The sequence below is a fragment of the Erigeron canadensis genome, chromosome 7 (genome assembly GCF_010389155.1).
Source record: "Erigeron canadensis isolate Cc75 chromosome 7, C_canadensis_v1, whole genome shotgun sequence".
Lineage (NCBI taxonomy): Eukaryota > Viridiplantae > Streptophyta > Magnoliopsida > Asterales > Asteraceae > Erigeron > Erigeron canadensis.
The window spans coordinates 14267696-14291994 of record NC_057767.1 but is presented as its reverse complement, the minus strand read 5'-3'; the positions used below and the strand labels follow the sequence as shown (position 1 = coordinate 14291994).

At 34.4% G+C, this 24299-nt stretch overlaps 2 protein-coding genes across 2 annotated transcripts; one reads left to right on the top strand and one right to left on the bottom strand.

Annotated features, from left to right (window-relative positions):
* The first annotated feature begins 13230 nt into the window (after positions 1 to 13230).
* On the top strand, positions 13231 to 20663 carry LOC122608065 (protein lin-12-like). The gene is made up of 6 exons (XM_043781151.1): positions 13231 to 13646; positions 17961 to 18119; positions 18522 to 18602; positions 18685 to 18810; positions 19461 to 19553; positions 20376 to 20663. Exons 1-6 carry the CDS (start codon positions 13535 to 13537, stop codon positions 20438 to 20440), a joined length of 636 nt encoding a protein of 211 aa, XP_043637086.1. The 5' UTR covers positions 13231 to 13534; the 3' UTR covers positions 20441 to 20663.
* Positions 20664 to 21863: 1200 nt separating this feature from the next.
* Positions 21864 to 22790, bottom strand: LOC122609533 (LOB domain-containing protein 27-like). The gene is made up of 3 exons (XM_043782569.1): positions 22191 to 22790; positions 22030 to 22078; positions 21864 to 21936 (listed from the first exon to the last, which is right to left on the bottom strand). The coding sequence occupies exons 1-3, from the start codon at positions 22787 to 22789 to the stop codon at positions 21898 to 21900; spliced, it is 687 nt and encodes a 228-aa protein (XP_043638504.1). The 5' UTR covers position 22790; the 3' UTR covers positions 21864 to 21897.
* Positions 22791 to 24299: the final 1509 nt, after the last annotated feature.

The window sequence follows — 24299 nt, the reverse complement described above, 5'->3', positions numbered from 1 at the left end:
TATTGAACTCGACTTGTCTAACAGGTGGAATGCCTGGTAAGTCATCAAGGAAGACATCTGGGAAGTCCCGAACAATGGGGATGCCTTGAACTTTCAGTTCTTTAGCACTTTTATCAATGACATCAGCTAGGTACACAAGATGATCTTTCTTGTCCAAGTACTTACGGAATTTCATGGCTGAAACGATTTTAAGTTCGTTCGTGGACTTATCGCCTTGTATGATCAAGATCTCGCTGTTCAGTAGCGGTATATGAACTGATTTCTCGTGACAACAAATAGTCGCGTGGTGTTTGGATAGCCAATCCATTCCCACGATAATATCAAAGCTACTAATCTCGACAGGGATTAGGTCAATTGTAAAGTTCTTGTCTACTAAGATCAAAGGACAGTCTAGAGCAATTTCGTTAGTGCCGTACTTATGGCCATTTGCGTACTCTACCACATACTTATCATTTAGTTTGCCAGTTTTCATGTCAGTCTTAGCTTTAAAGTCTAATGCAACAAAGCTACGTTCAGCACCGAAGTCAAATAGTACGGAAGCATAATGATCGCTCAGAAAAAAAGTACCTGTCACAACCCGAGGGTTCTGACGAGCTTCCTCAGCGTTCAAAGCAAAAACACGGGCGTTAGCAGGGCGTTGCTGGTTTTGCTGCTGCTGATGGTTCTGGTTCTGGTTCCTTGGCCCGCATGGATAAGCAACACACTGAACTTGGGTGTTCTGGTTCGGGTTTCTTTGAACTGGTACAGCAGGTGGTGGTGGAGGTCTTGCATTTCTCATAGGTGGATTTCTGTTGACTGGTGGTGGGTTGGTTCAGATCAAGTTCGCTGAAACAGCATTACAGTACTTAGCCATGTACCCAATACCTTGGCACTTATAGCAGACAGGACAAGCATCAGTGTGATGAAGATTGCAGCGAGTGCACTTCGGATAAGCTCCAGAATATCTAGTCGGTTCAGGAACTGCGGTCACAGCATAGTTCTTCAAGATCTTCCCCTTTTACTTGGGGGCTTAACTTTCTTCTCAACCACCTCTTCAGCCTTTCTCTTCCCCTTTTCAACATTCTCAGCCAATCCTCCAGATCTGATGATATCTTTGGTCAAGGTCTTAGCCAGTACAGTGGCTCTTGACATGGTCTTGGGGCCTTTGCTGGTGAGGTCACGGCGGATCTCAGGAATCAAGCCCCAGATAAAACAATCTATCTTCTTCTCCGCAGTAGAAGCCAAATGTGGTACAAGTCTGGCAAGCTCATTAAACCTCAAAATGTACTTCTCAATCTCCAAACCTTCCATCTTCAAATCCCAAAATTCTTGTTCTAACTCTTGCAATCCATCTTTAGTACAAAACTCAGCTCTCATCATCTTCTGAAGTTCTTCCCAAGAGTGAGCATAAGCGGTCTTCCTGCCAACAGTAGTGACGATGCCAGTCCACCAAGACCTAGCAGCTCCGTCAAATTGGCTAGTCGCATGCTCTACCATCTTGTCTTCAGTGGTCTCTGTGTGGTACAGGGCTTCTTCCATGTTCTCAAACCACATCAACAGTTCTGTAGCACCTTTCTCCCCTGTGTAGACTGGGGGTTTGCACTGAGTAAAGGTCTTGAACAAACAACTTCTGCTTCGGGTAACTCTGCCCTCAGTAGCAGCTTGGGTGTTGATCTGGCTAGCTCCATCTGAATCGCTGTTCACCTCTTGGTTCTGTTCAGGTTCTTTTTGAGCTCTCTTGTTCTGAAAGACTCTGGTACCTTCAGTTAGGGGGATTTCTAGCATCTGAGCAACTTGAGTAGCGAGGTTCGGCATCATCGCATTCATGCGGTCAGTGATGACGTTCGCTACGTCTTCTAGGGTGAAGTTGACGGTAGCATTAGCACTTGGTTCAGGTTCAGCGGGTTTAACAGCGGGTGCAACCTTAGCTTTTCTCCCACGTTTAGCCGGCATCCTTCCTTATATCCCCTGATAAGACGAAAATATGAACTCGATTACGTTTCGAACAAGTCTATAGCTCCAAGCACGTAGTACGTTAATAAATGATCGTCATTAGCACAGTACATGAACAAGAACAGTCGTCGGTCGTACAATAAGGACCTATAGTCGTATAAGCTCTAAGGCCTATAAACGAAGCACTAGCATGTATGTCTTACAAGAACGAATGAACTATAAGAGAACGAACCGACAATATTTGTCTCATTTCGAGGGCTACATCAAAGAATTCTTGGTTGTGGCATAGAAGGCTTTCTCACCTAAATTTTCCAACCATCAATAGTTTGGTCAACAGGCATCTTGTTGTAGGCTTGCCAGACTATAAGTATGAGAGTGAGCATGTTTGTCCTTCTTGTGCTGTTGGGAAGATTAAACGAGCTTCTCATAAACCTAAGAAATCTCCAAATTCATTAGCACCTCTTCATTTGCTTCACATGGATCTTTGTGGACCAATGAAAGTACAAAGCCGAAATGGGAAGAAATACATCTTGGTTATTGTTGATGATTATTCAAGATATACTTGGGTCAAGTTTCTTGCATCCAAAGATGAAACAACTCAGATTTTAATCGATTTTATCACTTCTACTCAAGTAAATCTTCAACTTCCAGTCCATTACATTCATTCGGATAACGGAACTGAGTTCAAAAATGCCGTGTTTGACGAATTTTGTAAATCCAAAGGCATTACTCACCAATTTTCTGCAGTTCGTACCCCACAACAAAACGGTGTCGTTGAAAGGAGAAATCGCACGCTAGTGGAAGCTGCAAGAACAATGCTTGCTTATTCCAAATTGCCTTCCAATATGTGGGCCGAAGCTATTGACACTGCTTGTCACACTCAGAATCGGTCCATTGTCAATCAGCGTTTTGAGAAGACTCCTTATGAGGTTGTTAACAAAAGCAAACCCAACATCAACTATTTTCATATATTTGGGTGTGTTTGTTATACTCTAAATGATCGGGAGAATCTTGGAAAGTTTGAGAAGAAAGGTCATGAAGGTTACTTTGTTGGTTATTCAAAGACATCGATTGCCTACCGAATCTTTAATCGCCGAACAAATACGATTCAAGAAACAATGAATGTTTGGTTTGATGAGATGTCGGGCATGATCTTTGAGCAAGAAAGTCTACTACCAACAAGTAATGATCCAAGTGATTCAAGTACTTCATCAAAGACTTCTACTTTGGCATCTAAATTCAAGAAGTTTCCAGCTCCAACAAGTGATGAGTTAGATATTCTTTTTAAAGAATTCAACAATTCTAAACCGATTCATGATGAAGAACCTCAAGTCATCGTTGAACCAGTTTCGAACCATGATCCAGTTCCTGACAACCATCATGAATCATCATCAAGTTCTTCTGAGCAAAATGCTACTTCTTCAAGTAGTAGTTCTTCATCCTCTTCTAATGATTCTTCTTCTCAATCCTCTCCTGATAATTCTTCTCCAGTGAATGTTCAAGAACAATCTACCCAATATACTCAGACTACCAATCCGATGAACACTCCAAATGTGTATGTGCCACTTGGTTTCGATCATCCATCTTACGAGGAAGCTGTACTACCAAGCTATGATTCCATCTCTCAGCAAAACTCTGGTTTTAATGATGATGATGTTGATGTCAATCAACAAGATCCTCTTCCTCATGATCGCAAATGGTCACGTATGCGAAAAGATCATCCTACAGATCAAATTATTGGAGATCCACAAGCCAGAGTAACTACTCGTACTTCAGTGAATGAGTGTCTTGTTGCACTTTCTCTTAGCAACATTGAACCCGAAACTGTTTCTGAAGCTCTTCGAGATCCAGAATGGGTTAAAGCTATGCAAGACGAACTCGCTCAGTTTGAAAGACTGAAAGTATGGAGATTAGTTCAAAATCCAAGAAAAGATGAACCTATTGGCACAAAGTGGATTTTTAAGAACAAGAAGGATAAGAATGGAGTGGTAGTAAGGAACAAGGCTCGATTAGTTGCGAAGGGTTATTGCCAACAACCTGGTGTTGACTTCGACGAAACTTTTGCTCCAGTTGCAAGAATGGAAGCCATTCGGATTTTCTTAGCTTATGCCGTATTCAGAAACTTCACTGTGTTTCAAATGGATGTGAAGACAACTTTCTTGAATGGTGATGTCAAAGAAGAAGTTTACGTTGAACAACCAGAAGGTTTTGTTGATCCCAAAAGGCCAAACCATGTCTACAGGTTAGACAACGCTCTCTACGGTCTTAAGCAAGCACCTCGAGCATGGTATGATTCCTTATCTACTTTCTTGATTAGAGGTGGCTTTACCAAAGGCACAATTGACCCTACCCTGTTCATTCGCAAATGAGGTAAGCATGTTCTTCTTGTCCAAATATATGTTAATGACATTATCTTTGGGTCAACCAGTCAAACATTTTGCCGAAACTTTTCATCTCTAATGATTAATCATTTTGAAATGAGCATGATTAGGGAAATGAACTACTTTTTAGGTCTTCAAATCAAACAACTACCAAATGGTATTTTTATATCACAAGGTAAATATATTCATGACATGTTGAAAAAGTTTGATATGACTACATGTTCTTCAAGTTCTACCCCAATGGCTGCTCGAACAAATATTAATGCTGATAAAAATGGGAAACCATTTGACCAAAAGAGATATAGAAGTATGATTGGTTCGTTGTTGTATCTTACAGCATCTCGCCCAGATATAATGTTTGCAACATGTATGTGTGCTAGGTATCAAGCTACTCCAACTGATTTACATTTTCAAGCTGTGAAATGAATATTTTGTTATCTGAAGGGTACACCCAATTTAGGTCTCTGGTAGCCAAGGGATACTGGATTCAATCAAACTGCTTATTCAGATGCAGATGATGCAGGTTGTAAACTTGATCGCAAGAGCACTTCCGGTACTTTACAATTTTTGGGTGATAAAATTGTGAGTTGGTCTTCCAAGAAGCAAAACTGTGTGTCACTATCAACAGCTGAAGCTGAATATGTAGCTGCGGCTAGTTGTTGTGCCCAAGTATTATGGATGAAGACTCAGCTTACTGATTATGGTCTGAAATATGATCATATCCCTATCTATTGTGATTCTCAAAGTGCCATTGCTATTGCAGTCAACTCAGTAAACCACTCTCGATCAAAACATATTGATGTGAGATATCATTTTCTCAAAGATCATATTGAGAAAGGTGACATCGAACTCTACTTTGTGGGAACTGACTATCAGCTTGCAGATTTGTTCACCAAACCATTGGACGAAAAGAGGTTTAATTTTCTTGTCTCTAAGCTTGGTATGTTAAATCTTGAACCTTAACTTATTTTGTTCTTGATACATTTTTGAAAAACAAAATACAAAATTTGAAAAGATAAAAATCAAATACAAAAATATAAAGTTTTGAAAAATAACAAAAAGATTTTCTTTATTTTTTTCTTTTTTAAAGTGGCTTACATATGCTATGTATGTAACCCGAGCTTCATAGTTTTATTTATATCTTTGTGGTTTACATATACTCTGTATGTAACCCGTGCTTAAATGATTTATTTATTTCCCGATGGCTTATACATACTTTGTGTATAACCCGTTCTTAAAAGTTTTATTTATTTTCAAAAGAATTATTTTTCTTGTCAAAAGATTTTGTTACTCTCAATTGTTGATATGAGAAACGACGGATTGAACGCCTTTGTGTACTCCCTAGTTGTCTCATCTTGAACAATTGATTGAGTTAAATTTGTGCTTAACCGTTTTATTTTGCATCCAACTTGTTGATGTAAGATGCGAAGGATTGAACGCCTTTGTGTACTCCCTGGTAGTCTTACTATGAACATTGTTGTTGAAGCAAAAAATTTATGTTTCTTAAAATCTTGTTCACTTTTAGACTCTCAAATTCTTCTGTATATATCACAACAAAGATTTTACTCTTTTTTATTTCACAAAAATTAATTTTTGCTCTACCTTTGCATAGATTAAGGGGGAGTTTGTGATTTCAAAATATTCAAAACTTCAAATGTGTTTTCAAATCATTTTCATACACACATTTGATGATTTTCAAATGATTTTTCATCAATTGAAGTTCGGTGTTTAGTTTGCACATGAGCGATTCATTCACTCCATGAACTTCATCATCGCCGATGAATTCTAACCCCGGAGTATTCACCTCTATTTTGGGTGATGATGATTTCGTGCAAATAGGTTGGAGGGAGTAAAGTCGAAAAGTGAGAGGTTATGGTGATATATTGTGAGAAAATGGTTAAAAGAAATGATACCCTTCCCAAATAATTCTCAAATCGCCGGGTAAAACACATTTTGATCAGATGTCATTAGTTGATATTTTGATAAAGACTTCATGGACCCAGTGAAGCGATGCACATCTTTACCTAACCACTCAAGTGTTTCTTAACAAATACTTGTTTCATTTCTATTGACTCTTCATTTGGAAGATGTTAATATTGAAAAAGGGAGACATTCTGCTCCAGTCCCCGACTTCATTTGATCACATTGTGTCTGGAGCTATCGTGCTTGATCATTCATTTGATCATTTTCATTTTCTTAAGACACATTCGAGTCATATCTTTGTGATATTATTGCTTATCTATGTGATATAGCCGTCCAACGTTGAACGTAGGTCTCATAATTGCATTTGTGTAATTTTTAAGTAAACGAGAAGTCTAACAGTGACCTCGGTTCTTACCTAAAAGTCTTTACGGATGATAGATTGTGGTTATCGAACACTTTAGGTGACACTAACCATGATTTATATTCTTTGAAGCAATCTCGTAGTTGAAAAGCTACAAGACCGAACTATGTTAGAAAATTTGCTGTGTGTATAATTCAATGATACATAGGAAATCCGAAAAATGTCATACATTTCTATCAGTCATTTCATTAATCCTTTTGATTTTTGAACATGTTAACGGATCATCCTTATCCGGTCTTTCATTTCTCATCTCACAAACACAAAAACCACCAACACCATTCTATAACGTTTGTATCAACAACTTCAACCTTACATTTTAGTTACCCTTAGGATTCTTTGGGTTGCGCCAACGGTTTGGGTTAATGTGTTGATGATTAATATTTCTCCATGCAAGAGGTTTATTTTCGCATTTTATCAATCATTGTTTGCATAATGACATTGGTTCCCAACTTTGTCATTATGAGGGGGAGAAAAAGATTATGATTGATTAAGAAAGAGAAAGAATATTTGATGGAGTAAAGGTGGAATGAAATGAAATGTAATTATGATTGAAAAAGAAGTGAATTTTGCCGCCGAAATATGTTCTCTTGAAAGCTTTTCAAAACTTGTCAGTCAATTGAGCTCAGATTTTCACTAGATTTTAGTCGATTGAGTTCTTGACTTGAAAAGATGATTACAAAAGATAAGGATGAGATTGAAAATAAGGATGATGTTCAAAGATGCTCCAAAATGTTTACACTCATATTTATACTCATAAATTGAGGGGGAACATGATAACTTCACAAGAGATTTTATCCAATCCACATTCAAATGTGTACTCTCCAAAATGACCAAGTCAAAATGACAAAGATCAAAGCTACAAAAAGTTGAAAGATTGATTGGATGATTCAAGACAAAGAAGTAAAGCTTCAAAAGAGTCTTCATCAACTCATTTCATTCAAGATCTTCAAGTTGTTCATTTACACTTGTTGAAAAAGCTCCAATGCATACTTCAAGGGGAAAAGTACAAGCTTTTGATACTTCATTGTGATACTTCATTCCAAGAAAATAATTTTCTTTCAAGAATCGAAGATTGAAGAACCAAAGATAAGTTTATACCTTCCGCACTTCATAAGACAACTCTAATTCTTGGTTCAACAATTTTCAAAGATTCAAGACTCAGTTTATTCTCAGTTCAAAAAGAACATTGAGAATTTCATCATGTTTTAACTTCGAGAAGTCCAAAATCAAGATTGATTCAAGATCTCCAAAGACGATGAGAAAGCTTTGAAGACTTGTTTCATCTCACCAATTGTCTTCTCCACCGGGCTCATCAACTTTATTCCTACAAGACAAAATAACACGTACTTCATTCATTACAATATATCACTAAGGGGGAGAATGTTAGAAATCCAAAAATAGTGATAAATTGTAATTTAAGTTAGTGGACTTAGTAGTTGTTAAGACATGGTGAAATGATTTCTAAGGTTGAGGGACTAAGAGTGTTAATTAGCTTAATTCTAGATTTAGACTATAAATACCCTCAACTCCTTAAAAATCATAAGCCTTCGATTCATTTTTACACACACTTAATACATACTCGTTCCTCTTTCTCTCTCTCTCTAGAAACACACACTCAAAACACCTAGAACACACACACAACTCCAACGAGATCGAATCAGTGATTGATAAGCTCAAATCGTGTTAGTATCAGTACCATACTTCAAGATCGTCCTAATGGACATAGATCAGGATCGTTCTATTGATCCAATGAACAAGAACAAGGCAGATGATCAATTGATTGACAATTGTTTGAGCTAAACCAATCCAAAGGATTAGTTACCCATTAAACATACCAACATCACCACAACACCACACGAGATCGAACGAACAAGAATCATGAACAATAAGGCTGCCTAGGACAATCTTGGGGACCAAGATCGTCCCACCAAAACCGTCCCAAGGTCTCAACGAGCTAAACAAAGGGCTGAACACCAATCGAGGCTCTAGATCGATTCCGGGACTTGTTAGAACATAGAACTAGTACATATACGCACAATATCAATAACCATTAACACTTTTAACGATTTCAAAGCCATCTATAACATGAACAAGCCATGGCACATCAAGAACAAGTTTTCCTTTACTTTCAAAAATGGGTTTTGTAGATTAAAGCATGTTATGACCCAAATTTGTTCACATAAATGTTATTAAACACATTTAGACACAAACCCATTAATCATTAACACGATTTCATATCAAAATTGGACCAAATCATCAAGAACATGAACTTGAAAAAGTACATTTTTAATTTGATCAAAAACTCATAATTTGTTGTTGTTACCTGAGATTTGATTCCGGAAATATGTTTTGATTATCACAAGGATGCTAAAAGTACAAATGATTTTGGTTTAACAATCCAAAATCAAAAGATGAATTTTGTGTGTGAAAATGTGGCTGCACTATGTGTTTCTAGAGTGAGAAAGAAGAAAGAAGAAAGAAGAAAGAAGAAGGAGATGAAATATGGTTGTTCCTCTCTCTAGGTTTCTCATCCTTTTCTTTATATACCTTTCCCATATTAAGTGAACTCAATAAATGCAAGGACCATTTGCAAACATTTTGGTCTAGAACTTTTATGAAATGAACGTTTATGAACCGAACTTTAATATTTCATTGTACTTAGTCATGAACTCGTCATATAAATCAAGATTTAAGATCAAATTGACCTTCATATAAGCACATAATTTAGGTCTAAAGTACGTCAAGAACTTAGATAATTTGAACTGTCTAGCCGTTCTAGTGGCGAAAGTACGTTTCAAAGAACTTATTAAGAACATTTCTAAGACGGTTGTTACATTTCCACTGAAGAACATTCTCACTGAAGTCAAAGACTGAAGTCTGAAGAAAGAAGTCTGACAAATAGCGGAGCTCACTAGAAGACTTACCAGATCTCCTGACTGGAGTCCTTGTCAGTGTTCTAGACCTTACAAGTCTGAACACTGGTTACGAGAAAATTGACTTTATGCCTTTACATGCCTTTACCCGGATAATCTATTTGTCCTTTGTTAAAAGCCTACACGCATGTAAAGGTGGTTGGTTAATTAGAAGACAAGTCACTATCATGTGACTTTATTCTTGTACTTTAATCAATGCATTTAAGGAATTAAAGTAATTTCCTTAAATGCATGTAACACTTGTGGGTTAAACCATCGAGTAAGGGACTTCACAGCTCCAGTTTTCAGAAAAACTGGACCTAACAGAATCATCTATTGAAAGCATTATTTATAGAAAGTAGACGCTCTAACGATTCCGTGGATAGCTTATTTGTCAAACACGGAGTTACAGTTCAAAAGTTATGGTTATTTCAAAATTCAGACGTCGGATGCGTCACATCCAAATCCTCGGCAAACTTAGTGCATCCCATCATGATGGATGTGCCGCTTCTGACTCCGGATCTGCACAAATCTCTTTGTTTAACCTCCGATACTTAACCAAACACACCCCAAACGACCTGAAACCTTGTGAACGACTTTTGTACCTCAAATATCAACATTTTAACACCATAATGATGCAATGAAAACATTGATCAACCCCTAGATGAATAGCAACACTATAACACGTTTCAGGTCACCGAATAAATCAAAACACATGTTTTCGACATGAGTTGATCCTTTAATGACCTAGACCAGTTATGAAACGAATTATATGATTGAAAAGACATTAAATCAATGTTTTTATACCTTTAACACCTGGAGATAGCAAAAGAAATGCAAACTATGGATCAAAACCTCTTCAATCACCAAGAAACAACCGAAACACGCAAGAATTGATCAAGGGAAGGGAGGGAGCGGCCTAGGGCTTGGAGAGAAGGAAATTAGAACTAAATTATATTTTGATTAACTCCTAATTACTCCTAATTCATCTGGAGCAACTTTCATAACCTCACACTTAGCCCCTTTTAACTTTACAACTTCACACTTAAAGCTTAGACGACTTAACGAGAATACTTACCGACACTTTAGCCACATTTAATCATCTTAAACACATTAGCTTATGAATCATTAAGGCCTTAAAACCTTATACATAAAAGCACATTAATCACACATAAATATTATATTTCTTAGAGACTTAACAGACACGTAGTGTTGGCTTAATGACTCAAGTCAACCGTTAATTTAAAAGTTCGGCATGTTACAATTATCAAAAAAGGTTAATGGAGGGAACCCTGGCTCCACTACCACAATTGGGTACCCATGGACCCACGAGATGGGCACCCCGAGAATGCTAGGAAAATACCTCCATCCTAATCCTCACATGATCTGGGCACCCCGAAGGATCGCACCTGCGTATTTAACCTGCGTATTTAAACTTCACATATGGGTTTAGACTTCAATGGTAACGGGTATCTTAAATGAATCATTTTGTGTCCCCAGCAGGGATCGAACTTGAGACCTAAAGGTCACCAAATGTTTGCCTTACCACTAACCTAATTCCTTGTTGGTGGCATGTTACAATTATCAACACACAAAAGTTATAAAATAACTAAAATTATCAAAAATATCATAATATGGATTCATTTTCCGCTTCACAATCGCAATCCAATACCGTTGGTGCTTCAAGTTCATAAACGGTGGTGGCAATATTAGAAACCGGTAGTGATCCAGATATATGGAATTTCTTTCATTTGTGTAAGATGTCGGATGGAGAAAAAAAAGGCTCGTTGTAAAAGATGTCAAATCTTAATGTGCCCAAAGGCGAACAAAATATTGAAAAACCATGCAAGAAAACATTGTCCGGAGATAAGGAAGAAAAAAAAATGAACATCAAGCATCGATGGCACGAGATGGGACGATTTTTATTATATCTGGCATAACACAACTAACTTATTATTAATTTTATTATAACAAATAATGAGTTTTATTGGGCAGTTGGTTTGCATACATAAACTACAAGTTATTTCGTTGAATAATTACCGATTTTTTTCTACTAGTTAACATAGAAAAAAATCATAAACATTCTTCAACTGATTTGATCAAATTTAATAAAATTCTAATAGAAGCATTAATTAAGAATGAGAAATCAATAAATCTTTGATATCAACAAGATAAAACAAAAAATTCTTTATATAGTTTCTGGAGTTTTGTAAACAATTAACAACAAAAAACAGTTTGAAATGCCCAATTAAAGGTGAGTATGGGTCGATTTTGTGCGATTTTTGATTAAATCCAAAAACCAAACCAACTGTTTGGGGTTTTAAAATATCAAACCATTTATGTTTGACTTAAAGCGCTTTGGTTTTTCGATTTATTGGGTTGGTTTTGGATTTTTTGGTTTATTTATGTTTTATATGTGCGATGCTCATTTTTCTTAAAACCATATCTTAACAAAATAAATTTCTCATAGTAAACTTCATACTATAATATCAAAGTCCAACTAAATATTTATTCAATGAACAACTAATCTGAAATGCAGATATTCAATTATTAATGACTTCATGCACGTATAAATACTAAAATATTGAAAGTCTATTTCTATAATAATATCAAATTTTACATACTCAAATTAAAAATCTATTGTCATTAAGGATATTGTGTATATTAAATAATAATGTTTAACTTTATTATGTAATATAAATATAAATATGGTATGATTTGGTTTGGATTTTTATATGCATCTAAAAACCAAAGCACTAATATGGTTTTTTCAGATAAAAGACCATAAAATTTGAATCTTTCTTTGGGGTGGGTTTTTAATTTGGTTTTTTTTTGGATTTTTATTGTGTAGGTTTTTGGTTTGATTTATTCACCTCTATGCCCAATAGATAATCACCCAAAATTTCAATTAGAATAATTACTAAAAATAGTAATAACAGTCATCCTTGTACTCAAATGCTAGAAAAAGAAGAGAGTGAGATTATTATAGGGAAAGACAAAATTAGGTTTTTTATAATTTGGAGAAAACAAATTATTAAGGGGAAACAAAGGTAAAGAAATACATAGTGAAACGGTTAAGGGTTAAAATATATGGAAGAAGGGTTCATATGTGAAAAGATTGAAGACTTTTAACTGCTCAGTCAAAATAACTAATCCGTTGAGTTTATAAAATTTTGAATGTTAGTAGTTTTAACAAATACTTTATTTTAAAAATTGCCACTAGGCAATAACTATTCTTCAAGTCGTAGCTCCATGCCTACGAACTCTGGCTTAGTATCTATCATTTATGTTACTAGAAAAATGTTTGCGCGATGCAGCGGTGTAACGACAATGGATGGTAGTGACAACAATAGGTGGCGGCGACAGTGTATGTATTAATGTAAAAGTGATTGATGTAAAAAAGAATGATATAATTATTTTAAAGGTTAAATGATATATTTTATTAAGGGTATTATATGTATCTTAGGCTAATATGTTTATATTAGTGAAAAAAAGATATATTTTAGAGTTATCAATTAGTTAATTGAAATTTTTAAAATAAACAAATATTTTATAATGTAGTAGATAGATATGTAGATTTCACTTTACCGTAATGATCCGAATCAGGGATACCGGAGCTATGTTACATAAATCATTCACTCAACTCAAATGATCCGAAACCTAGTCAGGTTATGTATTGTTTACAAAACTTAAAAGTAATTTTGGTGGAGTAATGGCGGGCAAATAACTGAATCCAAAGTCCAATTTCCATCATCCAACTTCTAACAACTTCCATTTTGTCAAAACTTCAACTACCCACGCAGTCCAACCTTTCAAAATCATTTCATTAATTGCATTCATCAATCTCTAACTATTTGATACTCACCTTTATTAATCTCTCTTTTATCTACTTCTGGAGTAATTTTTATTCTATCTACTTCTCCCAATCACCATATTTGTTTAGTTTATTATAAGTATATCTAAAGATGGCTGTGTCAGTATGTCTTGTATTTTCTCTGTTTCTTCTTTCGCAGCCATGGACTGCCGTTTCAACCTCTGCTGGCGATATACTTGCTCCAATTCTCTCCCCGATTTTCGGTTCGTTTACTAACTCCACTTTTAGTTTTTTAAATTTGTTTAAGTTTTGCTGAATCTGTTGATATATATATTTATAATCTAATCTAATCTTAATGCCAATAAAAATGAACCATGTGAATCTGAAGATATTTTATTATTGAAATCTTTCCAACTTGTCTATATATATATATATATATATAGGGATAAGGGAATACGAGGTTCTTAGGCATCTAAGTTGGGTGAAAAACCCCTCACATATCTTTTTTTAAACCATAAAAATCATGGGGGCAAAACATTTATTCAAAATATTAAAATATTGGTATGTGAGGGATTTTTCACTCCAGTTGGGTGCATAACAGCCCCATACTCACTTTTCTCATATATATATATATAGGAGTGAGTTATTTTGAGAACTCCTAAAAAAAAAGAACTCAAGAACCATTCTGAACCACACATTCTTTTCCTTTTTCTCTCTCTTCAATTAAATAATAAAATTCACCTAAATCATTCAAAATGTTCTAACTCACAAACCGTAAATCGTTAGACAAAACAAAAAGCATGGGTAGTCTTAAAATTTTGTCCTCTTTCATTAGAGATCCAATTCGATATACTTTTGACGACTTTTTAATTTTCGTTTTTTTTTGGTAGTTACACATAACTTACACATGTGTAGGTTGAGCAAAAGTTATGATTCGGAACGGGCTTCGCCCTTAAGGATATTCATAAACCAAAGCTAGTGGGGGTGATAGGTCATAGAGGGTGATAGGTCATAGAGGGTGATAGGTCATAAGGGGTGACCATTGAGGGGTGATCTACCTAACGGGCTCCGTCCTTAGCCGCTATTCCTCCGCCATGGACTGACGGGCTCCGTCCTTGGCTACCATGGCTCTGCCATGGATTGACGGGCTCCGCCCTTGACCTTCATTGTTGTGTACATATGTTCATTTACTAATTTACATGTGAAAACAATGATCTTACACATGTGTAGGATGAACCTACACATGTAAAAACGCTAACTTATCATGTGTAAGTTAACTTACACATGTGCGTAAGTTAACTTACACATGATTTTCTGGTGGGCCCGTCGCCGGAAAGTCTTAGTGTTTTTACAAAAAAGTCTTGTATATCGTAGTAGATGATGATGGTGTACAAAAATCAATGGTCCTAGTTGGTCATAAAATAAGAGGTGGTCTCAAAATATCTCACCCCTATATATATATATATATATATGGGAAATGCTAAATACAGCCCTAAGGGCTGTATTTAAGGTGAATAAAAAAACTTGTACCTTTCATATTAAAAGTCCGCCCCCTGATTTTCATGGTAAATGTACAAACAATTTATGCACCTTAAACACAGCCCTAAGGGCTGTATTTAGCAAACCCCAATATATATATATATATATATATATATAGAGGAAAGGTTATTTAAGAACTCACAAATAAAAAAGAACTCAAGAACCATTTTGGACCACACATTATTTATCTCTTTCTCTCTTTCTTTCTCTACAATTAAATAATAAAATTCACCCAAATCATTCAAAATGCTTTATCTCACAAACCGTAAATCGTTAGACGAAACAAAAACCATGAGTAGTCTTAAAATTTCGTCCTCTTTCATTATAGATCCAATTCGATATACTTTTCATGACTTTTTAATTTTTTTTTTTTTCTCTTGTACTTGTGTACCTACACATGTGTAGGATCATTGTTTTCACATGTAAATTAGTAAATGAACATATGTACACAACGATGAAGGTTAAGGGCGGAGCCCGTCAGTCGATGGCGGAGCCATATCGGCTGTGGGCGGAGCCCGTTAGGTAGATCACCGATCACCGGTCACCCCCTATGACCTATCACCCTCTATGACCTATCACCCTATGACATATCACCCTCAATGACTTATCACCCCCACTAACTTTGGTTTATGAATATCCTTAAGGGCGAAGCCCGTTCCGAATCATAATTTTTGTTCGACCTACACATGTTTAAGTTATGTGTAAGTACCAAAAAGAAAACGAAAATTAAAAAGTCGTCAAAATAATATCGAATTGGATTTCTAATGAAAGAGGACGAAACTTTAAGACTACCCATGCTTTTTGTTTCGTCTAACGATTACGGTTTGTGAGATAAAACATTTTGAATGATTTGGGTGAATTTTATTATTTAATTGAAGAGAGAGAGAGAGAGAGAAATACAAAGAATATGTGGTATAGAATGGTTCTTGAGTTCTTTTTAATTTGTAGGTTCTCAAAATAACTCACCCCTATATATGTATATACTAAAAACCGAAAATCGAGTGAATAATTCATATACTTTCCTTATTAAAAAATAAGAACCATGAGAATTCTCAAATTATGTATTGGATCACATGTTTTTTTGTTTATTCACATGTGAATGATATAAAAAAGTATGTTGTAGAAGAAAACTTTTTTAAAAAACCTTCAAAATACCCTTTTGTGAACTTGTGAATGAATATATTTACGTTTTCATTCACATGTTAACAAATGGGTATATATAAGGTTTTGAAAAAAACTTTCTTTTACAACATATCTTTTTATAACGTTTCACATGTGAATGAACAAAAAAAAACATGTGATCCAATACATAATTTAAGAGTTCTCAAGATTCTTACAAAAAAAAAATGGTTTCTCAAAATAAGACAACCCTATATATATATATATATGGGAAAAGGGAATATAAGGCTGTCCGACACCTAAGCTTAGATGTGGAACCCCTCATATACTAATATTTTATTATTTCTTGTTTAATAAATAAATGCATGGGCCCCAATGATTTTTATGGATTAAAAAAACAATATGGGAGTGTTCCACACCTATGCTTAGATACCTGACATCCTTATATTCTCATCCCCCTATATATATAATATATATGGGTATATATATATATTTGGGGAAACGGAATATGTGGTTATCATGTAACTAAGTTTGGGTATAGAACCTCTTACAAGCCATTTTTTTAAACCATAAAATTCATGGGCCATGTGATTTATTTATTTTTACAACAAATATTAAAAAAATGATATGTGAGGGATCTGTACCTAAACTTGGGTACATGATAAACACATGTTCACTTTTCCTTATATATATATATATATCTAATATCTAATACAATCTTATAAAACATTTTGCTCTTTTTTCAAATCTCAGTTAAGTAATTGAACTACCTAAATTACCCCTCCTCTTTATTCACTAATTTAAACACGTCTACCTAATCTCAACCATTCATTTTTCTCTCTCCCCTCAAATATCAACCACTCATTTTTTTTCTCTCTCATCCATAAATCATTTTATTCATCTAATTCATTCAAAATCTTTTATCTCAAAACCGTATATCGATAAATATAAAAATTGTTTGGGTGTTCTTAAAATTTCATGTTCTTTCATTAGAGATGTCATTCGATATACATTCGACGAATTTTTAAATCCGATGGTGGAGCCCGTACGGTTAAGGCATTTGGCTATCATACTCTATCACTTGACCTATCACCCCCACCATCTCACTGCCGCAACGTGCGGACACTATCTCTCGTATATATATAAAGAGAAAAATGAGTATATGACTGGTAGATAGCTAAGGTATAGAACCCCCACATACTAATTTTTTAATATTTATTGTATAATTGGTAAATGATTGACCCCCCAAATATCAAGATCTGAGGGTTTTTATACCCGAACTTAGGTATCCAGAGTCACATATTCTCATTCCTCATATATAAGATACATACGAGGGATATGAATTTGTGACTGTCATGTACTAAGCTTAGTACTTAGAAACTAGTCGTTTATGGTCATATTTTAGTATTTGTTTCCTTGGTTTATGTTTTGCTGGGTATATTTGGTTTATTCGTTTAGGATTGTTTAGGTTTAAATACCCCTTTTATATAAGGTGTTCACATACTTTTTGATTTAATACAGAGTTCCCCCAACTGGAAATTCTGTATATCTTGTTCTGGTAATATCGCTTTTATGTGTTTGACAATTGGTCCGACAATAAATGGGATCTCTTTGCATCTGTCAACAAACTTGTTATTCAGTTGTGCACTTTCATTTCTGCAACTACATTAAGGGAAAATGTTACAGAATAGCAATTAACTTTTCCCGAATGTCCATCAAGGTAATTGATACTATTTAAAGTCCAGGTCGGTATTTATGGGGTTCAAAGAATAGCTATTAACGTTTCCTGACTGTCCACCTAGGTAATTATATATTCCCATTTTTGAAAATTATTTGAGTAAATTTTGAAGGTTGAGATATTGTGTTTGACAGTAGAAAGTTTTGAAGTTCATCAGCTTTTTTGGGTTTAATTTGAACAGAAGATGTTTGCCAAGAAGCGAAATGTGGTCAGGGAATTTGCAAGCCTTCAGATAATAGCACTATTCCGTTTGAATGTGAATGCTCACCTGGGTGGAAGCAAGTACTTACATCTGATGACGATAACTATTTGAAGTTTCTTCCTTGCGTCATTCCCAATTGTAAGCCTAAAGTTTCTTGCACAATATGCTCCTATAATTTTGGGGACACTTTGAAAGAAGCTTGAAGCATTTAACGGGGCTTATTTTAAAAAGCATCGGGTGTAAACTCTTTAAAGGCCCTTTGAAAGCCGTTTTCCAAAGATACGTCTATTATGTGAATGTAAACATGCGATTAAAAATATTTGCATTCTACTGATTTTAATTCATGATATTCCTGCAATCTTTTTTCTGCTTAAGATGCTTGCTTCATCAGAACTTACAATAACCTGCATGATGGGTAATCACTAATTCAATGTTATCATTACAATTTATGAAAGTATATTGAAATATCTTTGGTAGTACTTAGTCGACTATTGAAGATTTCAAGTGTTTTATAACTACTAATGATTAAATTTCTTCTAGGCACACTCAATCATTCTTGTTTAGAAGCGCCACCCCCAATGCCTGAAAACGACGACCGAAGGAATGGATCAATCTTTGATGGTACTTGATCATCCTTACGCCCTCATTTAGGCTATAACTTTTGTGATTGACTATGTATGGTTCTTTTCGTCTGCTTTTCTAGTGTGTCGTTGGGCTGACTGTGGAGCAGGAAAATGTGAGGCCACGTCTCTCTTCACTCACAAATGCGAATGTACCGAGGGTTACCATAACCTTCTCAACTTAACCTTCTCTCCATGCTTTAAGGAATGTAAGTCCACTTATAAATGGAGAACAATCTAGACCTACTTATAAATGGAGGATTTGGGTTAAGCTAGAGGATTTAACTAAATAGAAAACAGGTCAACTCGGTTGAAAGTCATCCGAAAGTGCATTTAAAATTATAAAACCTCCCAAGTTAGATTATAATTTTCTTTTTCTTTTCTTTTTGTGTTTTTTTTGTTTTTTTTTTTTTGTTTTTGTTTTTGAAAGGTATTAACACACAATCTCACATATCACAAGTATGAAGAAGTTTGTCATTATAGGACTTGAACCGCAACCTTATGGAGTTATGGTTGACTGGTGATCACATATACCACTAGGACGAAAGTCCCTGGGTATTTTTATATTAACAAGCTTGTTCATCATGGGACTTGAAGCCCAACCTTTTGATTGATGGGTTATCACACATACCATTAGGACCAAGGTCCTTACGTATATAGCACATTCTTTACAATTAAAGAACTCGGGGAAAAATGTCTTTGACCCGTTTCCAACTTTTTTGGCCCACCCATTCAGGTTTCAACCATCTCTATGCCAAAATTTCCAACCACCGTAATATTACATAGACGTCTAGTTAATATTCCTGTGTTTGAGGTTAGTTGAACTGAATTTGAGTCATTCCTTGGTATTTAATCTTAGGTTCACTCGGAATGGACTGTAAGGACATAGGCTTTGGAATCATGAACAGAACTTCCCCACCGTCAAGTTTTTCTGCAGACAATTCAAACCAAGGTAAGACTGCAACCATGGCCATATGCATATTTTTTACGGATTCATCTATAATTTTCTTAATGGTAAGGTCACCCCTTCCTTTTTAGAAATGAGTAGCTAGTCACGAAAAAATTTGTATATCAATATCTATATTACACAAAGCTCCTGATATAAAACATGGTTAAAAATATTCATGCTATGGAAATAAGGGAGTAATATATTTAGAGACTAGAAAGTGCTTAAGTTATTCTCCTCTGGCCCCAAACAAAAAATTGTGATTTAATTCAAGATTATTCAAGCATAATACTTTATTAGATTATTTCTATATACTACAGGGATATTTGGAAATAAAACTTCACGAGGAAACATGAAACATTGATTGGCCAATTTGCATCTTAGTACATTTAACTTTGTTAACTAGGTGTTCAGTGTTCTATTATTCAAAATATTGAAGTTTTAGTATGGTATCATGAACTTGGTTAACAATTTTTATCATGAACTTGGTTAATTACCCCGACTCACTAATAAATTTAATTTTATGTTGTATAAAGCACAGATTACCAAATGTGTGATACCCCAAATTTATACATTGGTTCACTTTGTAAATTTTTATGCAGACTAAATTATTAAAAGACTAATGTAATGTATAATAAGAAAATACTTGTATTACGATGTTATAGTTCAATAAGAATTTTATTTGAAAAGTGAGGTAATTCATATTTTTTTCAAGAACTAGAAACAAGTGAACTTGTTTACTAAACATATATAACACGTATTGTATGATAATATGATTCAATTTTTGACTTAATTTTTAACTTTGTGGTAAACTTGTCTGTTTTCCAGCAAACTTTAGGTTTGAAGGCAGCTATCACTGGGTGATATTCGCATTCGCACTACTGGACGTATAATTACTATCCTCAGACAAAAGAATTCAACTTGTTAGCTTATTGCATGATACCCGGATATACTTAGTAGGAATCGATACCTGAGGTTCTTAAATGGATTATTTGGATAAATTGACACTCTTATGGCGATTAGCTAATATACCCCATTGGTTTTGAACTTGAGCAGCTAGCTGTATTGTAGCAACTTGATGCTCAATTGTTCATTATGATTACTACACACTTGTAAGTTGATCTTTTTTTTTTTTTTTTTTGTCATTTTCAGTAAGGCGTCAAAAGAGTGACGGATTTAGAGACTTGAGTAAGAGGGGCACAATTTTTTTATTTTTACAAATAAACACCAAAACAGCAGGATCATTCTTGAGCTTTTAATGCTCTCGGCGACCCGGAAAAATATATGCCCTGTTAATTTTTTTTTCTTTTCCGCTAAAAATCAAATTACAACCTCGTTTTCAATTATATCCATAAGGGGCCTATTAGAAAAATAAGGGTTGGTTATTGTAAAAAAAAAATATTAATATAAAACAAATAAGACAATATCTAGACCCTTAGATCATGATAAAATTGATGCATGAAAAATTCATGAAACACAAGTATATGTATTGATACACGATGAGTTTCATAATGCACGGTGATTTTCATTGAAAAGTAACCTATTGTTTTATTTGTTTTACTTTAATACTAATTTTAACCAAAACCTAGAAACATATATATATATATTATAAGACTAATTGACAAGTGATGTTCATTTAATCAAAGTTTTAAATTTGTAATTCAAAGAATTTACTAGTCTAAGATCATCATGCAACTTGATAGTGGATCCTGTCTAAGTAATAGTATAATCTAGGTAAATCTAGTTACGTTTGCAGGAACTGACTTTAGGAATTTAGATTAATTAAAGTAAAACTATAGTCGGGGTTCCTAGTCTTCTAAATAAAAACAATAAAAGAGTTCTAGTGATACTGTGAGGCTGCAACCGCTTGATCTAGCGAGAAACCTGTGATGATTATTGTTAAAATAACGACAATAAAATATTAAAACTAACATTCGTTTGGGTTCGGTTCACATGATAAAAACGTTATTGATTATGATTGTTGAACAACTTTTTTCACATTGAGATTCTAGTTATATTCACCAAGTTAATTAGTTTGACTATCTTTCAATTCGATTGGCCAAACCCTTCGAATGAGATGCCCAAAGCTGTCTAAATTAAAGCGGTAACACAAGAACATAATAATCTAATTAATAAGACAAAACCATAGTTAACTTTCTCGAATGTAATGAACGAATAATCAACAAAAACTAATGAAAAAATTAAATTATATTACTCGTATATAAAAAGCCCCTGCTAACTTATAACTTATCACCTTAGTTACTAATTTATTCATCTAGCTGGCTATAAAAGAGTAGAAGCTAGATTGAAAGACACTCTTTTGCTGTGTACTTTTGTTTTCTGAACTCCTCTAAGCAAATGTTTGGTAATCATTAATCACAATTCCAAACTGCACAAATGAATTCATACCAAAAGTTAAAGTTTGCAACCATGCATATATAATTAAGAACGTATGCAAAACAATAATTACTTAAATAATTACCTGGAGTTCTGCATTATTTAGCTTAACATGTTGCATGGAAGATTCTGAGCTGCAGATGAATTGAAACAATAAATTACAAACGAATTGACTGAAAAAATTGAGTAAATAATACAATTAAAATTTATAAAATAATGATTATACTAAACATTTATATGAGATACCTTGATTCATTGGCGGCGTCCTTAGAATCTATAAATGATTGATCATCATCAATAGTATCAAAAACAGGATAGATCTCATCATAGTCATGGACTACTTCATCTTGGATGTTCAATGGCTGTGTGTTAACCATTTGATGATGAGATTGTATTGACACTAGATCTTTGCCATTATTATGATTAACATATGTTTGTTCACCCCACATTGCATTATTATTATACGCGTTGTTATTATATCCATCATTATTCTCTTTCTGATTTCCTGTATTGGTGTATGTAGAGACCGGTAACGCGTTCACATGAACATATTGTTGATTATTATTAGGAGTAGTATCATCTATAGCTTCATTTTGAAAAAGGGTTAGCCCCGGATTACAAGATTGTAAATTTTGAGACTCGGGTGAGTCCATTGGGGACAAAGAGATCTCTTGATGTTGTTGTTGTCGTCGTTGTTGCTGTTTGTAGAACTCGAGCTGTGACTGAACAGCATAAAGCTCTTTACTAGCTTGTTCTATGTGATTATGTAACTCAACGATAATTGTCAAACATCCATGAACAGGAAACCGTTCTCTCATGTTGGCTTCGTAGATTATGGACCTCATCGCTTCGTTCTTCTGATCTGGTTTAATCTGTTTAAGGGTTTGTAAGATGTTTTTGACACCAAAGAGTTTATGTGCATTTTTAAAGATCTCAGTTTGTTCAGGTCGGAAATGTGGAGCGAGTAAACACTCAGAGGTGCACCGTTTACGTTGGAATTTGCAGGCAGCGCACGCTTGGCTGGAGCCGCCCTTCAGGGTCATAATTTGTGTAATGACAAATGGTGAATAATTATTAGTGATGTTAATTAATAAAGTGATGATCAAGAATGATGGAAATTAAGGTGTTGCGTTTGGGAAGAATGAACGAGTCTGATATATGAGAGGATTTTATGGAGGTGAAAGAGACCAAGTAAAAATGAAGAGTGCGAATTAAGTGGGAGTTTGTTTGCAACTGTTTGACAAGTGCATGAATGAATCTTTCCTCTTCTTCTTAATCATCTTAAATACATATAAAGTAAGTTTTCAATTTTGATATGTGGTCAGACTCACTTCAGTGTGGGTCATGTCTGTTAATTTCGTGCCTATTTTTCCATTTTAATACTCCATAATAAACGTTTTTAAATCTAATTAGCTATAAACTTATATATTTTTAATAATAAGATAACCAAGATATCGAAAACTGTATATGTTATGATTGGAACTATTCGGCCTGTTAAACCTTTCAAAATTTACGAGTAACTATCTTTTTAAAATAAAAATAAAATAATAATTCGAACTAATATATATTATACTATAGAGGTCAAATTACATTAGATTTTTTACTACAGCTACTTATCCAAAACTAAAATAGAAACAATTAATCTAATCAAAAGCATCGATACTATTTCTCACATCGGCTTTCAAAGTCTTAAAGGGTGTTTGGTACAATGAAATGGAAATGATGAAAATGGAATAAGAAACATTTCTCATGTTTGGTTGTAATAGAGAATGAGAAAGAGAATCGAGAATAGGGAATCGATTTCATTCCCTCAATTCTCTATAAAATGTAGAGAATTGATGGGAATGGAAATTTTTAAATTTTTTTTTTTGTTTTAGTGATGTTATATGTATTAAATTTGATTATTATTTAAAATTTAGTATTTTTTATATATTCATTCTGTGCTTGTACCAAACGACGGAATCGATTCTCTTTCCAAATACTTATTCTCTTTCCCACTATATTCATTCTCTATTACATTTCTATTCTTTTTTATTCACTCATACTAAATACCCCCTTATTGTTTTAATTAGATCTGAACTTGGGCATGTGCAAACGGATCCATTGAGCAAGGCCTAAATTTTTTTAGGGGCCTAAACTATCTATTTGGTTTATCTATACTATATTATAAAAAGAATAGTCCTTTTAAATTTTTGATAATGTTGAAAATATGTAATATTTTCATATACACTATTCTCTTAACATTAATGATTAAATTACACTGCTAGTCCTTTATTATTTAAAATATGTCCATTAACCTTTTACATCAATTATATACACAACTCACCGCCGCTCCACCACTAATAGTCATCCAAC

What these genes read in the sequence shown, in the direction of transcription:
- LOC122608065 (XM_043781151.1), top strand. Translation starts at nt 13,535, where the DNA reads ATGGCTGTGTCAGTATGTCTTGTATTTTCTCTGTTTCTTCTTTCGCAG. An exon ending in CTCTCCATGCTTTAAGGAAT is followed by an intron (nt 18,811 to 19,460) that starts GTAAGTCCACTT and finishes ATTTAATCTTAG; the next exon opens with GTTCACTCGGAATGGACTGT. An exon ending in TGCAGACAATTCAAACCAAG is followed by an intron (nt 19,554 to 20,375) that starts GTAAGACTGCAA and finishes TCTGTTTTCCAG; the next exon opens with CAAACTTTAGGTTTGAAGGC.
- LOC122609533 (XM_043782569.1), bottom strand. Translation starts at nt 22,789, where the DNA reads ATGAGGTCCATAATCTACGAAGCCAACATGAGAGAACGGTTTCCTGTT. An exon ending in GACGCCGCCAATGAATCAAG is followed by an intron (nt 22,079 to 22,190) that starts GTATCTCATATA and finishes ATTCATCTGCAG; the next exon opens with CTCAGAATCTTCCATGCAAC. An exon ending in TAAATAATGCAGAACTCCAG is followed by an intron (nt 21,937 to 22,029) that starts GTAATTATTTAA and finishes TCATTTGTGCAG; the next exon opens with TTTGGAATTGTGATTAATGA.